This window comes from Pinus tabuliformis, chromosome 1_2 (genome assembly GCF_031772625.1).
Source record: "Pinus tabuliformis cultivar Carrire ecotype Pingquan chromosome 1_2, CPIR1, whole genome shotgun sequence".
NCBI lineage: Eukaryota > Viridiplantae > Streptophyta > Pinopsida > Pinales > Pinaceae > Pinus > Pinus tabuliformis.
This window is the reverse complement of record NC_142298.1, coordinates 79299621-79315293: the sequence shown is the minus strand read 5'-3', so window position 1 is coordinate 79315293 and position 15673 is coordinate 79299621. Positions and strand designations below refer to the sequence as shown.

The 15673-nt window shown below is 37.1% G+C and overlaps 1 protein-coding gene across 1 annotated transcript; it reads left to right on the top strand.

Annotated features, from left to right (window-relative positions):
- The first annotated feature begins 958 nt into the window (after window positions 1–958).
- Window positions 959–14777, top strand: LOC149204518 (histone-binding protein MSI1-like). Its single transcript, XM_089393306.1, has 2 exons — window positions 959–1565; window positions 14426–14777. Exons 1-2 carry the CDS (start codon window positions 1272–1274, stop codon window positions 14762–14764), a joined length of 633 nt encoding a protein of 210 aa, XP_089249432.1. The 5' UTR covers window positions 959–1271; the 3' UTR covers window positions 14765–14777.
- The last annotated feature ends 896 nt before the right edge of the window (window positions 14778–15673 follow it).

Sequence of the window (15673 nt, the reverse complement as noted above, 5' to 3'; positions counted from 1 at the left end):
GTCCCAAATACCGGCTAGGCCTAAAGAAAGGAGAGAAAAACCCATCCATCAAGATTGAAAGAAAAGAAGAAGAAAAACATCCTTCGACCTAATTAACAAATGGGAGATTGAAATTTGTGTGAATGAGAGGTTCAAATAGCAAGAGTTTCAACATCCTTGAAATGATGTTAGAGATAACATTCTATAACATTATAAAATAACCTCTTTGGAATTAAGTTTAGTTAAATTTGTTTAATGTACATACCTATTTATACATTCAAAAATATATTTTAAATAACGATTAGCTAAAACAGAGATTTAAAAAAAGTTAAGTTTAAGTTGTTTAAGGAGAAAAAAATTGTGGTCCAATGGTTATGTGTGTAGGTTTGATCCCCGCAAGTCTCACGGTCCAATCCTAAGCAAGACTATGTACGCATAATTTCTTCAATTGAAAAAAAAAAGTATGAGTAAGATATCTATGGTTTTGGCTTCTTTTTTGGTTTCATAGACTATTCAATTGAAAAAAAAAAGGTATGAGTAAGAGATCTATGTTTTTGGCTTATTTTTTAGTCTCATAGACTATTTTGACTTCTTTTTTGGTTTCATAGACTATTCAATTGAAAAAAAAAGGTATAGTAAGACATCTATGTTTTTGGCTTATTTTTTAGGCTTATAAACTATTTTTAGTCTCATAAACCTTAAAATATCATTTCATTATAAACTATTTTTAGTCTAGTAAACATTAAAATATCATTTCATTGTACAAATTCAAAATGTTAAATTTATTTATACATTTAAAAAAATATTTTAAATAACAAAAATTAATTATTAAAATAAGATAATAAAATTAAGGTGAAAAATACCATCTTATCTAGAAATTAAATTGCTCTATAAGTATAGAGCAATATATATATAAAAAAGTGATTAATGCACTCATAACAACGACAGCCACAATCCCAAAACAAACTAATAAACAAGACCCACAATCCAACAAACAAGTATCACGAGAACTACCAGTAAATGGTCCACTGTCCGTAAGATTCATAGGACAGCAGACCGATTAAAACAGGAGAAATGGTCGTCTGCCAATCCTGATTGTCCCTGATGGTGAGTTTTCAAGCAACTGTTAGGCCTTCTACTTATGTTGGGTGCCGGAGTCTAGTGGAGTTATTTTGGCGAGATACAGGGGAAGAGCGCAAAAACAAGTTAGGCGGCACTGTGATGGTGTGGTGGCTGTATGCAAGACACTAGAAGAAGAAGAAGATCGAGAGAGGAGAGCCACGGCAACGAGAATGCTAGACGAAATTGTGGCAGACGAGGAGGAGGAATTCAACATATGGAAGAAGAACACCCCCCTTTTATACGATGCAGTGATAACGCATGCGCTGGAATGGCCTTCCCTCACGGTACAGTGGCTCCCCGACCGCCACCAATCTCCCACAAAGGACTACTCTCTGCAGAAAATGATAGTGGGCACTCATACATCCGGGGACGAGCCCAATTATTTGATGATAGCAGAGGTCCAGATTCCCCTGCAATACTCTGAAGACGGTAACGTTGGAGGTTTTGAATCCACCGAAGCCAAGGTAGTCCCTCCGCCCCCAACTTTTTTGGAAGTGCCCATGGTTGCTTCTATGGGAATCGAACTGTTGGCCTGTGATGCTAGGATGAAGTTTGCTCTCAAGTCGTAGCTTCTGCATGTCCATTGTTATTAGTCATAGAGTAATGTCTATGTGTCCAAAATTTATAGCTCTGGTCGTTTAAAAAAAGAAATGATGTCAGTAGCAAACAAAGACAGTCATTGAATTCAATGTGTATGCATTAAAATTTTATGAGAATCATCGAATAATGCCCATGTGTTAAAAATTTATAGCTTGCCGGTTGAGAAAAATAAATAAATATATTTTAACATTTACCAGGCTAAAGATAACCTATAAAACAATTTGCTTCTTCATCTGGAAAAAGTAACAATCGCAGAGAAAGGATGTAACAAGCCGACAAAGACAGATTGGAGAGAGTAAAAATTGTATTGCTTGGTACCATCGTGCCATTACGGAGTTTACTATTTCAGTATTTCTCCTCTTGTGTGTTATTCTATATTGCAAAAGTTTACTATTTCATTATTTCTCTTCTCGTGAGTGTTATTCCATATTGGTTGTGATGTTTGGTCTGTGTAGCATATAAATTTCAACCAACTATAATCATTTCATTAATGTCGTGGGTAGTGACCTTTATACAAATATAATGATACTTCATTAATGTCGTGTCTAAGTAGTGACTTTTATGCAAATATAATGATGGATTGATCTGTTCTGCCAGTGGATGTGTGCGCATAACACTCTTATCCCACTTAGTGAGATCATTACTCTACAAGGTCGTTTACGAGATATGTGAATAATAATATTAAATAGTTTTTATGATTTTATTTTTTGGATTATGATTAAATGGTTGATATAATGAGATGTTATCTTTTTATTTGGTTTCAAATCTTACCGGGGACATTTTTGGCTTATTGTGATAAAGCTCAAGGAGTAGACTCTCCCATCCTCGCTGAATATTGGCTCTTGCTAAGTAATAAATTCCTAGTATATTTAACTTCTGGACTGCTAAATATACTCTTGGTATAACAACCACTAAATTTACTCCTGGCATATATTACTCCAACAAATCACTGATTCACCATAATAAAAAAAAATAAAAATAATTTTTATGACTTTAAAATCTTCTACTTCTTACTTGCTACTTTTAACATCTATCACATGTTCTTCATTATGACTAGTACCTACTATCCACAATCAATGCATGCGTAACTTTTCTTGTCACTGGACCTTACACATGTGACACTTGTTTACATACTTGTCTCAATCCACTGCCCATGAGACCTACCACACATAAACAATAGTCTATGTGTAACATCCCGATTCAACATATTGCATATTTTTTTGAAAACCATGTCTATCTTTTTGAACAAAGAAGTCGATTTTAATGCAGGACTAACTTCAAGAATTTCAAAGATTTTTGGGGTTTGTTCCACACTCATGTGTTGGGTAAACCCTGGAAGAATTAAGCCCAACATAATTCCCCGTGGATAAAATGTCCTATCTTGCAACATTAACTTGTTGCAAAATTATAACGGCAAGTGCTCTCAAGATTTCGTGGGGGCATTTTTGAAGGTTTAGTTGTGCTTTTGCAACTCTAGAGAAGCTATTTATTTGCGTATTATAAAAGAAAAGCTACCTAAGAACGCCAAAGAAAGGCTCTTGTTAATTTTGGTATTTAAATTGCTGGTTACATAGGATTTGAAGCCCGATCATTTCTTTTTGCCCAAATTACGTTATTTCTAATCTCAACAACTCTTAAAGTAAATCCAACCAATGTTAATAATGGTGGAAACCCCATAGTTTAGGTTTGATGATGTATACACTCTCATTTAATTTCATAACTAATTGCAGAGAATAGGGTATTCTCATACTAAACATCTTGAAGTAAATCTAACCAAATAGGCGTCAATGTCTTTGAAGTTTATGTATTTATTGTACTTTGATATTTGACAGGTTGCCATTATATATGCCTTTGCGTTGGTAATTACTAACGATTAACATGTAGATTCAATTTTAGAAATAAATGATCTTGATTTATCTACAAATTTTAAGGTTTTCAAAGTTTTTGCCTCTATTGCATGCTATAAATGAAGTCTATAAGGTTGGGTTATGGTGAGAAGAGAAATTGTAAGGTTGGGTTGTCATTGAGGTGTGAAACAATGTAGGGTTGGCTACGTTGCAAGTAATAATTGCAAGTTTATGTTACAATAATAATTAATATGAAGATACAATATAAAGGATTTCAAGTTTGATAAAGAGTGTCTACACAACTTACATTGTGAGGTAAATTGTGGGTCAACTTACATTGAGGTAAATTGTGGGTCTTGATGACATCTTGGGGATATTTTTTGGGGCCTTAAGATGTTACGAGAATAGGTTGCAGTGCTTGAAGAAACTATGAAGGCATTTTGTAGGGCATGGAGACATTGGGAGAGTAGGTTGTGGGGCTTGAATACACCACAAGAAATAGGTTGTAGGGATTGAAGGCATTGTAAGGGATACACTGTGGGGTTTGATGACATCATGTAGTGTAGATTGTAGGGTTGAAACTTGAAAGACATCAAGAAGGATAAGTTGCAAGGCCCAAAAACATTGTGACGGATACGCTGCAAGGCTTATAGACATTACAAGAATAAGTTGCATGCCCCCATAACACTACGAGGGATATGTTGCAAGACCTAGAGACATCACGTGGATATGTTACAAGGCTTGGAGTCATCGTAAGGGATAGGTTGTTGAGCTTGAAAGCACCATGAGGATATGTTGTAGGGCTTGATGAAAACACACAGATGGGTTGTGAGGCTTGAAGACACTGTCAGCATAGGCTATGGGGCTTGAAATTTGAATACACTACGATGATAGGTTGTCGGGTTTGAAGACATTGTAAGGATAGGCTTGAAGACATCATGAAAAAAGTTTTCAATCTATGTTGCTTGAGTTTGCATCCTTCATCCATGATGTGGGATTGCGATGCCTATTGCACATGGGTTTAGTTCAATGCTCCTAGGGATCTTATGGGTGAATCTTGCATTCTCAATGTAGGGTTGAGGAGGTCTATCTTGCACTTTGGTATAGGTTGGTATCCCTTGAGCATATTAGATATGAACCATGCTTCTCAATTTCCAAATCAATGGTGTTCCCATGGGAAAAAACTATCAAATTTATGGGGTGATGGGTCGAAAGTTAAAACCCCAAAGTAGTCCTCGTCAATGGAATAACACATAAGATGAGTTAGTGGGGATCATTTTTTTTAATTGATTTCTCTTGGTTGCCCCCATCTTAGAGATTTGAAGGTTTTAACACTAGCAAAGAAGAAATTTTCCCAATTTTTAATAAATATCATGTACTATCATATATTATATATCACAGTGAGGGTTCTAATAATTTGTGTATGCTTAATAACATGTATGACGTATAATAACATGTTGGTCACCTCCTCCCTACTTATTCAGAAGTGTTATGGTTGCTTCTATGAGATTTGAACTCTTTATCTATGGCCCTATGTAGGGTGTTGTTTGCTACAAGTTCGTAACTTCTCCACATGGAGATATCTATGCTTATGGAGATATCTATGCTTATCAATGATTGTACAATGTTTATGTGCTAAAAGTTACAGCTTTGGCAATTGAGAAGAGATGATGTAACAACCAAATAAAACATAGATTGGAGAGAATAAATCTTGTTTTTATGTAAGCTTGGTGTCACTATGCCATTACAAACATTATGAAGTTCTGTTCTCTTATTGTGTGCTCTTCCACATTGGTTGTGAGGTTTGTTCTAGCCTATGGTTATATATATCCCAATATACCGTGATTTTTATGCCAATAAGGTGTCCACAGAGGAACTGGTCCTACTAATATAACGATTAATTTGTTGTGCGAACAAAAAATATTAAATAGTTTCAATGACATTAAAATCTCCTCCCTCTCACTCTTGGCCTTTTGCATGTGCTACATATTCCTTGTTATGGCTAATTCATAATATTGCAAATAATGTGTAACTTCCCTTTTAACTAGACCTTGTTAGTTTTTGATGGATATGGTAACATCAAACATGTGTTCTAGTCTCAGATGATGCTAAGAGACTAAGGAACACAAGATCTCCAAAACCCAGAAAAGGTTTTGCAAGATAAGCTTGACAAACACCTTAATTAAATTAATTTGCCATAATTAAAATATTTCCTAAGTCTAACTTAGGAAAAGTGGTAAATTAAAGTGAATTAATTAAGGATGTTCAAGATTGCTCTAGAGGCTTCTATTGATGAAGTCAAATTGATCTTAGCCGTTGATGGAGATTAAATTGTGGCCGTTGAGACTTCAATGAGAGATTATAAGAGTAGGTCGAAGGGCTTGGGGATAGTATCAGTGCGATCAGTTGTGAGCAAGGTAGTTTGACTCACCCAATTCACAGTGTTCAGTGAGGGCGCAGTTTGAGCCAAGGGAAGGAGAGTAGCAGGGGTTTGCAGCAGGGAGAATTTTCAGAGAAATTCTCAAGTGGTTTTCCAGTTTCTAGAGTCAGGGAAGGAAGGCTGAATTATCCAATAGGGAGGACATATTCTGCAGTGTGAGTTGCCCAGTTTTCCAGTGCGAGTTGCTGGGAGAGGGATTGATTCAATAGCTAGAGCCCGGATCTAGTCCTGGGAGGCCTAGCGAATTGTTTCCAGACGCAGAGAGAGGCAGGACGACTCATATTGAAGTGATCTAGAGGTAGAATGAATTTATCTGAGTAGGAAGTGTGTGTTTCCAGTCCAACAGTGCGAATTAACTAGGAAGGGTGAGTTTGTTAGAGAGGCCAAATCTAAGAGTTGTGAGGGAAAAAATGATTTTTCCCAATATTTTCTAGTGGAGATAAATTGCCAGAGGATTGCTAGTTAGGCATCTAGTTGTAATTCTCTATATTTGCTACATAATAAAACAAACCCTCATCTGCTGCACTAGTTTTCCCTTTGAGGTTTTTCCGGGGATGTTTAGTCCAAAATAACAGTGTCATTTTTATTTTGTGTGTGTGCATCTATTTCTCAGTTCCATATTTTTATTTCCGCAACGTATTTTATTTGGTGAAGAATTGCAGTGTGGTTTATTCATTATTTGCTGTTAATAATTTAACAAAAGACAAAAAAACTGTTAAGTTAGGAGAATAATGCTAAGTTGCTGCGGTTCAAGAACAATAAATCTTGTTTTTATCGAAGCATGGTGTCACTATGTCACTACAAACATTACGAAGTTATCTTCTCTTATTGTGTGCTCTTCCACATTGGTTGTGAGGTTTGTTCCAACCTATAGTTATATATATCCCAATATGCCATGTTTTTTATGCCAATAAGTTGTCCACAAAGGAACTGGTCCTACTGATATAACGATTAATTTGTTGTGCGAACAAAAAACATTAAATAGTTTCTATGCAATTAAAATCTCCTCCCCCTCACTCTCTACCTTTTTACATGTGCTACATATTACTTGTTTTAGCTAATTCATACTATCACAAATAATGTGTAACTTCCCTTTTCACTACATCGTACATGGAACACGTGTATATATACTTGTCTTAATCTTTTGCACATGTGAACAACCACACACAAATAATAATCTACATGTAATAGCCCAATTTAACACATTTTTTTTTTAACACCATGTCTACATTTCTAGACGACAGGTTGATTTTAAATTTTAATGCATGCCTAAATTCAAGAACCGCAAAGAATTTTGAGGCTTGTTCCACACTAATGTAGTTGATAAACCTAGGAAGAATTAAGCCCATAATATTTGCCAGCATATATAAAATGTTCTATCTTGCAACATTAACTTGTGTCGAAATTACTATATCACTCTCAAGATTCCATTAAAGGTTGAAGGTTTAAGTGCATTCTTTGCAACTATAGATAAGCTACTTAGTTACATAGCATAGAGAAGCCATCTAAGAGCACAAGAACAAAGGAAATCTTGTCAATATGGTACATAAGTTGTTGGGAACATTTGGGGATTGAAGCTTGATTCTTTCTTTTGGCCAAAAATATGTTAATATTGATCTATATGCAACCAATTTGACTAATGATGGAAGCCCAATTCTTTAGGTTTGATGTTGTATACAACTTGATTTCATACTTTATAACTTATTGTCTAGAATATGGTATTCTCATAGTAAACAACCCAAAGTAAATCCAACCAAATAGGGGTCAATGTGTTTGAAGCTTATACATTTTATAGTCACTTCATATTTCGTAGGTTGCCATTATATATGCCTCTATGTTTGTAATTAGAAATTATTAGCATGTAGGTTCATATCATTTTGGTAAAACCAATCTTGATTTTGTTGAAAAGTGTAACTAGGTTCGGCCTTCATAATGTCTAATGTAATCATGATTTTATGTATTTGATGTAAAGAGAAAAATAAATTTATTATCGTCATTCTTGAAGCATGGGTTTCATGCTCAAGGTTATTTTCTTGATGCATGGGGTTCATGCTCAAGCACCCATTGAGTGCTTCTAGGGCTTGTCATTGAGTCAACAAGTCAATTGAGTCATTGCCATGTAAAGAAGACCCTCTTGGGCATCATGTATCAAGTCAAAGAAATGTATTGTAAAGTCAAAGTGTCATAAAAATTCCTCCAAGACAAGTCAACCTTCAAGAAGAGATGTCGGCCTACAAGAAGGGACAAGTCAACCTCAAGATAGGGCTATTCGGCCACCAAGAGAAGACTATAAATTAGAAGCACTCGACCTCATTTATGATCATCAATCAAGCTCACAACATGTTCGATCAAGGGAAAAAGAAGCCTTCTAGCCAGCGAAAAAGGAGAGCAACTTAAGAAGAAAAAAGACCGAAATTTTGGATTGTTTCTAGGCATTATTCCTCACACGTGCGAAAGAGTTAGGGCATCAACCATTGCAGCAGAGATCGAAATATTGCAGGAGGCCGAAATCAGATAAAGGAAGGATCATCTTGCAAGCCGAATTGTTGGAGAAGAAGCTACTATCCAAACGAAGGAGAAAAGGGAAGAAAGCCACCATATGCATCTCACACGTGTGACCTAGGGTTTTTGCAGTAGAAGTTGAAATTGCAGTCTAGAAGCAGCAGGCTGAAAATCTGAGAAAGGGCCAAAATTTGAAGTTGTGGAGCAAGTTTGACTGACGTTGATGTTGTGGAAGAGAAGCTCATCAAAGGAAGGTTTGACTTTGTCTTGGAGGGATCTTTGATCTAGGTGGATATTGGTGGCCGCTCGCCTATTCCACCTAGACCTCTAGTCGGTTTCATCAGTTTCCTTGATTATAGCAACATTTACCATTTTTAGCAGTTTTTCGAGTCCTGAACTTCCGAAGCTGTTTTGACCCCATAAAAAATGTTTTTTTGAGGTCCGCAGCAGGCCCATAGTCGTAGGCAAGGGCTTGCTGCAAATCCTGTAGTACTCAGAGAGACCTTTCTAATGAGGTATCATACGCGCCAAATGGAGATCATATGACCAAGTTACGACCCCGGGAAGTTGGCTACCCAACTAACCCCAATGGGACCCACAAACCCTTGGTGTTCCATCTCCTAGGGTTAGGGTTTTGATTGTTTAGGGTTTCCTTTTGTTGTTCAATAATAAAAAGGCCTTGAGCCTCATTGTAACACAATTCCGAGGCATGTAGCTGCCACATCTCTTCTCAAAGATAAGTTACCATCGCCCGAGCTAGTTTATTTCCATTCTATATGTAAGCATCTTTCAGTTCTTTGATATTAATGAAATGAAGATTTATTTCTGCTACATTTCTGTGTTTATGTTTATATTTGTATTCTGTTGCGTTCCTGCATAAGTCTGGATCAGTGGTATCAAAGCGGTTTGCTCTTTCTCTGTTTTTCTTTGCATGTCCCCAACAAGATTAGGGTATAAGGAGTTAGGGCTCGAACTGGTTGAACCTTTGCAAGACCAACCTCATAAACCTCGATGACCTCCCATGGCGGAAGAAAAGAAAGACGAGGGAGCAGGAGATCCCTTCAAAATATTGCTCGAAGAAGCCCTCGAGCAACAAAGGAACACAATGATGGATAACTTTGCCCAGATCCCCCGTTGGATGCCCACAAGCGACACATCTTCATCCAACAACCACTCTAGAGGCACCGCTCCCTTCAAGGTATAAGTCAACTTTGACATTCCCATATTTGAAGGATTGAGTTGAGTTTTGCTCCCCTATGTAGTTTCGGGTTGAGAATGAGCTCCCCGATGTGATTCCAGGGTTAAGATGTGCTCTCCTGTGTGTTTGGATATCTTATTGCTCGATATGGGGTTGTAGATGTATAACTTTCCCATGAGATTCCGGGTCGAGATGTGCTCCTCGATGTGGTTCCAGGTTGAAATGTGCTCCCTGATGATATGCTCTCCAATGATGATGAAGGTCGTAGAATTGACTCCCCGCTGATGTGATTCCAGGTGGTAGCAGTGGCTCCCTGATGAATAGAGAGTTGTAGAATAAGCTCCCCTCCGGTAACAAATTCTTCTTCTTTTAGATTCGAGAATGTTCAACATATGAGCAGGGACAATCAAGAGACAAACATGAATAAGCAAGAGATGAATTGAGATGATCAATGACGATATGTGATGATGAGATACTTGAGATTGGATATGATTTGTTGATAGGATACTCATGACATGATGCAGGTGGAATTCTCCCTAGTTGAGAGGGAGTGTTAAAATATGCAACTGCGGTCAAATTCCACTTTGGAAAACTCATTTGATGGAGATAATGATTGCATTTAATTCCTCTTTTTGAGAGGACCAAAATCGACCTAAAGATCACTCAAATCGGATAAGGGAAAATGTACTTATGAAGAAAAGCCCACATGTGCATATTTGACAAGGTTGGCCCTAAAGCAAAGTGGACACCCTTGGAAGGCTATAAATACAAGTGACCTCTACCTCATTTGGACATCATGATGAGACATTCTTCTATTCTCTTTCTTGGTTTTGGCTTGCACAGGTCTGAGGCAGGTCTGCGGAGGAATGGGTTCACTTTGAGGTGAAATTGCAGGGTCCGAAGCTCGCATCTCAATTTTAGGGTTTTGGGCCTTAGTCGCTGGCACAACACAGGAAGAAGTCGACTGCAGTCACTCGCACAGAAGCTCATCCATGCGATTGGAGCCTTCCAGTCGCACAGACAACTCTCCATCTATGCGACTGGGATTTAGGGTTTAAGAATCTCAGTCACTCACTTCCCACAATCCAGATTTGATCACAGTTGCTCGTTACCAGGTTCATTCGTGCGATCGAAGCATCCCAGTTGCACGCACAACTTGTCCTCCGTGCGATCGACATCTAGGGTTTTTGATTCTCCATTACAAATTATAGTCGCTCTCTTGAAGGCTCCAGAGAGCAACTGGAAGCTTCCCAGTCGCACATTTGACTCCCCCTCCGTGTGACCGGGACATAAATGATGAAATTTCAGTTGTCCGAAGATTTCGCTTAGTGATCGCAGTGTTCGACAATTGACCGCAAACAGTGACAATTTATTACAAACTTTGGAATCAGAATTTTGAGTATAAGCTTTGTTGGGTTCATTTATGGATGTTGTAGTTGTTTTGCTGGATAGTTGCATAGATGAAGATATGGATCATTGTACTCTCTTTTGTTGAATCATTTGATGACAATCTAAGAAGAAGAAGAATTTGAAAGGGTTTTCCCCATAGTGGGTTTTGCTCGGGTCTCCGACCAATCTCGGTGTCTCTATGTGTGAATGCTTTTCTTCTATTGTTCCTTTATGTTCCGCTGCATTGATGATGATGATGATATTGTTCTTTCTATATAGTTGCATATGCTGCTGAATAATGATGTGAATCTGAATAATGTTATGATGTTATGGGGTTAACTTAGTGTGTTAATGAAGAAATGCAATTATCAAAGCAAAGAACAATATAGCCCTAAGAAAAATTAACAAACTCATGGGGCAACATGCCCTCTTTCGCAATAGTTCGTCACGAGGCTCCTCTCTTAGGTTACTTCATTCTCTTGTTGCAAGAGGAATTGGAGCATGTTACCACCCAAATTAACGGTTTTGACAAGGTCCTCTTTGTTGAAGGAAATGTAACAAGGTTCGGTCTTCATAAATGTACTTTTGATATTTGTATTTATTCAAGAAAAGAAATATTATTTTTATAATATATGTCAATGAGTTTCTTGCTCATTGACATGTTAAAGTGCTATAAGTGAGTCAAATAGTCAAAATAAAATGTTGAAGACCTTAAGGGCATGTTACTATAGGTATACTTATGTATTAGAGTCATAGAAGTCACCTCCAAGCAAAGTCAAGTCTCCTCCAAGCATGTGACACCACCAAAGAAGCAATCCGAATTATATATGTCAAGTCGGCCTGCAGTCTTCTAGTCGGCCTAAAGGAGGGACAAACCTCTATATATAGAGGCTGTCCACTCCTCCAAAGACAACGCACTCATATCTCTGAAATCAGCGAGAAAAGGAGGCAAGTAAAGGGTGAATGAAGGATGAAGAAAGGATCTCCAAGAGCAGCGAAGAAGAAGGGTACACAACCGAGCTTAAGAAGACTGTTTCTAGGGTAAAGTTACAGCCACACGTGCGAGAAAAGGAGGGCTGTCTCTGCGGTTATGACAGCAGCAACTCACAGCTGATATATCTCACTATTTGGGGCTAGTAAACTAGGCCTATAAGGCCTCCCAATCAAGCGAAGAAGAAGGGCACTCAAGCGAAGGAGAAAAGAGCCTACAACATCAAGTAAACCACCACACATGCGAGAAATTAGGGCTGCAGGACAGTCATACCAAGTCTGTACTTACACCTCAAGGAAGAAGCTCATTTGGTCAAGAGGAAGGAAGGGATCATCACAAAGAAGGAGTCTCATCATAGACCAAGGATAAGTGCCTCTTCTAGAGCAAGTGCAACAAGGTTTACCAACAGTTGAAAGAAGAACGAAGTGCTGGAAGAAGGAGGACGAAGTGCTGGGGAATGAAGTGCCGGAAGAAGAAAGTGTCGGGGAACAAAGTGTAGAAAGGAGGAAGGACTTGACTTGTGCTTGGAGGATATTCTTGTCAAGGGTCTAGGGTTTGGCATTGATCAATAAGAAGCTTCAATAAGAGAAATTTACCGAAGGGTTTTCCTCTCAAGAGAAGAGAGGTTTTGGCCCTGGCAGAGAGCCAACATCTTGTGTTCTTGTTCTTATGTTTTTGGTAGCAGTTTGATGAAGTACACACACATGCATTAATAAGAAGAAGAAGATTAAGCTAACAAGAAAAGTAAAAAGACTCCACAAATTGTTATCAAGTCAAGAAGAATCACACTACACCTAATTGCCCTAGATTCTTCAACACTCTCGAGGAGCTAAGGTGGTACCACATAAGATAAGTGCCTATTGTCACCCTGACACAAATCCCCACTTTTTAAGTGAACTCCTACTAAAAGCTATGGGAGGCTTCCCTAATCTACACAGAAAAAACTTCACCTAAGATAAGTAGACCAATGCCTAGTTTGAGTATTAATCTATAACAAACTATTTGTAGGCATTCCCCTCTTAAACAATCCCAGGACCCAAACTTTTTAAGAAGAATGTGTTTATTGCAACGAATTCTTTCTGTAAAAGGGACAATAATGCTTTTCAGGAAAAAAACTTTGTAAGATGCACTATTATATCTTTATCACATGTATTATATTTTCTACGTAATCTCTTAAAGTCTACTTTGTTTTGGACTAGAGTTCAAACTTAGAAAAATTAGGATTAGATCTAAACATTAACAAAGAACATGATTGCAAGGATCTTTTGGGAAAAAATAACAAAATGCTTCCTTGGGAGGTAAATATCAGGTGAAAAATAAAAATATGGCACATTACTTCTTAGGAAAAGCACATGTTTTGAATTTTTCTTGAGCAGCAGCAATTGATATTCACTTGATGCTTGTTATTAAAAGGATTTGTTGCTACAAATTTGTCTATTTTTTCCCTACATTTTTTTGTTAGAAAATTTACTCGAAAGGGCCTAATGTACATGTCATCAACGCCTATATCATAGCGTAATATTTTCTTATATTGGTATTGGAATTGCCTTGTTAGTTCTTGATTCAACCAGTTAATTCTCGACGCAACAATGTTGCCATTGTTAAGATCAGATTGATGTCCAACTGTTTTAAATCTATAATAGGTCTTTCAAAGTCCTCCTTTTCATGCTCTGTTGATTGTATATGATAAAGAATGCATTGCATGCAAGCATAAAGCTCCAGTTATTTATGGCTGAGAAATATATTCAAACCTTTTTCATATAAGTGTGTATTCCTGAAAGAGAAGCAACTGAAGCATAGTGAAAGAAGCCTCTGTGATAAAATGGCATACTCAGGCCATGTGATCAACTCATCTTTGTGGCAACCACATTTATATAGAGTTGTGCTTTATTTTTAATCTTAATGGTTATACTTTTCTGAAGGTCATTGTTTCTCTTTGGGTTTCTGCCAATTCCTAACATCAACTCTGAATGACTTGCATTAAATTGGAACAATAACATAACTTGACATGAGTTGTGCATGTAATGCCTATATCTTGATTCTTACTGTTATCACCATTAGGGAGTTTGTCAAGCATAGAAACTTTACTGTGTAATTACCTTTGGTTATGTTAAATATATTCTCTCTACAGGCAGAATGCTAACCCTGAGAGGATGTCTTGTAGCTATTCATTAAAATATATTTACTCATCCAAATCCTGATACCTCAGATGAATGTTTTCTTGTAGTTCCTGGATTTGCTTTCCCAAAAATACAATTGGTCTTCTGATTCTTTTGCAATAAAATACATTTCAGAGATGACTTGATTTGCAATGCCATTAGACTCTCCCTCTCATGATGCTATTTGTTTTACTTCAGGTACACATAATCCAGCAGATTAATCATGAAGGAGAAGTTAATAGGGCTCAATACATGCCACAGAACTCATTTATTATTGCAACCAAGACAGTGAGCTCAGATGTTTATGTGTTTGATTACACTAAGCATTCGTCAAATGCCCCTCAAGAAAGGGTTTGCAATCCTGAATTGATATTGAAGGGTCATACTAATGAAGGATACAGTTTGTCCTGGAGCCCTCTCAAAGAAGGTCAACTACTAAGTGGTTCAAATGATGCACAAATATGCTTCTGGGACATTAATGCTGCATCTGGCAGGAAAGTGGTTGAGGCCAAGCAAATATTTAAGGTGGAGTTTTAAACATTTTTCCTTGCTTGCAGTTAAACACTTCCTTTTTTTCCAATGGAAAAATCATAATCTTTCATTATGTGGAAAAATTACATGTAGTAGATGCCCAAGGCATATGCAAGTACTGTTGGCCCATGGCCATTTCAAAAAACTGTATCAAAAAATATAGATGGCCAAGCCATTTCCTGTAGAATTGTTCAGTGTGATAAAACCTGTACATATTCCTCGCTGAGGTATTCAGTCTGTTTGTCTATATATCATCAAAAAAATATATACATGGATTTTTGAGAGGATAAACTAAGATAAAGCAGCAAAATGTATATATTTAGGGCCTTTCCACCCTATGGAAATCCCCAGTTAAACATTTCCCTATACACTCTATACTATATAGCATATATTGCTTAAACTAATGGTCCGTAGAGGATCCGAAAATCTGTACTATGCAAAATTGTTGTGATATGGATCTTAACAAAGGTCACCTAAATTAATGAACGTGGAACACGAGTACTGGTTAGCTTGTGAACTTTAAGTGAGCTTTTTCCAGTGAATATGGTGGGTGTGTGATCCTCTAATCAGAACTCCAAAGCAGAGTTTCATCTAAGATGAAGTTTTGGTATAGAATTTGGTGTAGCTCTTTTGACTATGAATAAATAAAAAATGCTAAATGTGGGAACCCGACATGTGGTTAACAAAGCAATTGATATCAGAACCAAATTTGAGTGCCTAAACATTTTGCTATAAACTTTAAAGATTGTTTTAATTAAATCAGAAGGTTGTTTACAATGTCATTTACCCTATGATAAGAAATTCAAATAGTGAATGTTAGAGCATTCCTATTTGTATATCGAGCAGGATTTTAATTTTAATTTTTTTTTAAATGCTGCTAATGGTAATTACATCTGTTCATGTGCTAAGTTGCTG

What these genes read in the sequence shown, in the direction of transcription:
- LOC149204518 (XM_089393306.1), top strand. Translation starts at nt 1,272, where the DNA reads ATGCTAGACGAAATTGTGGCAGACGAGGAGGAGGAATTCAACATATGG. An exon ending in TTGAATCCACCGAAGCCAAG is followed by an intron (nt 1,566 to 14,425) that starts GTAGTCCCTCCG and finishes GTTTTACTTCAG; the next exon opens with GTACACATAATCCAGCAGAT.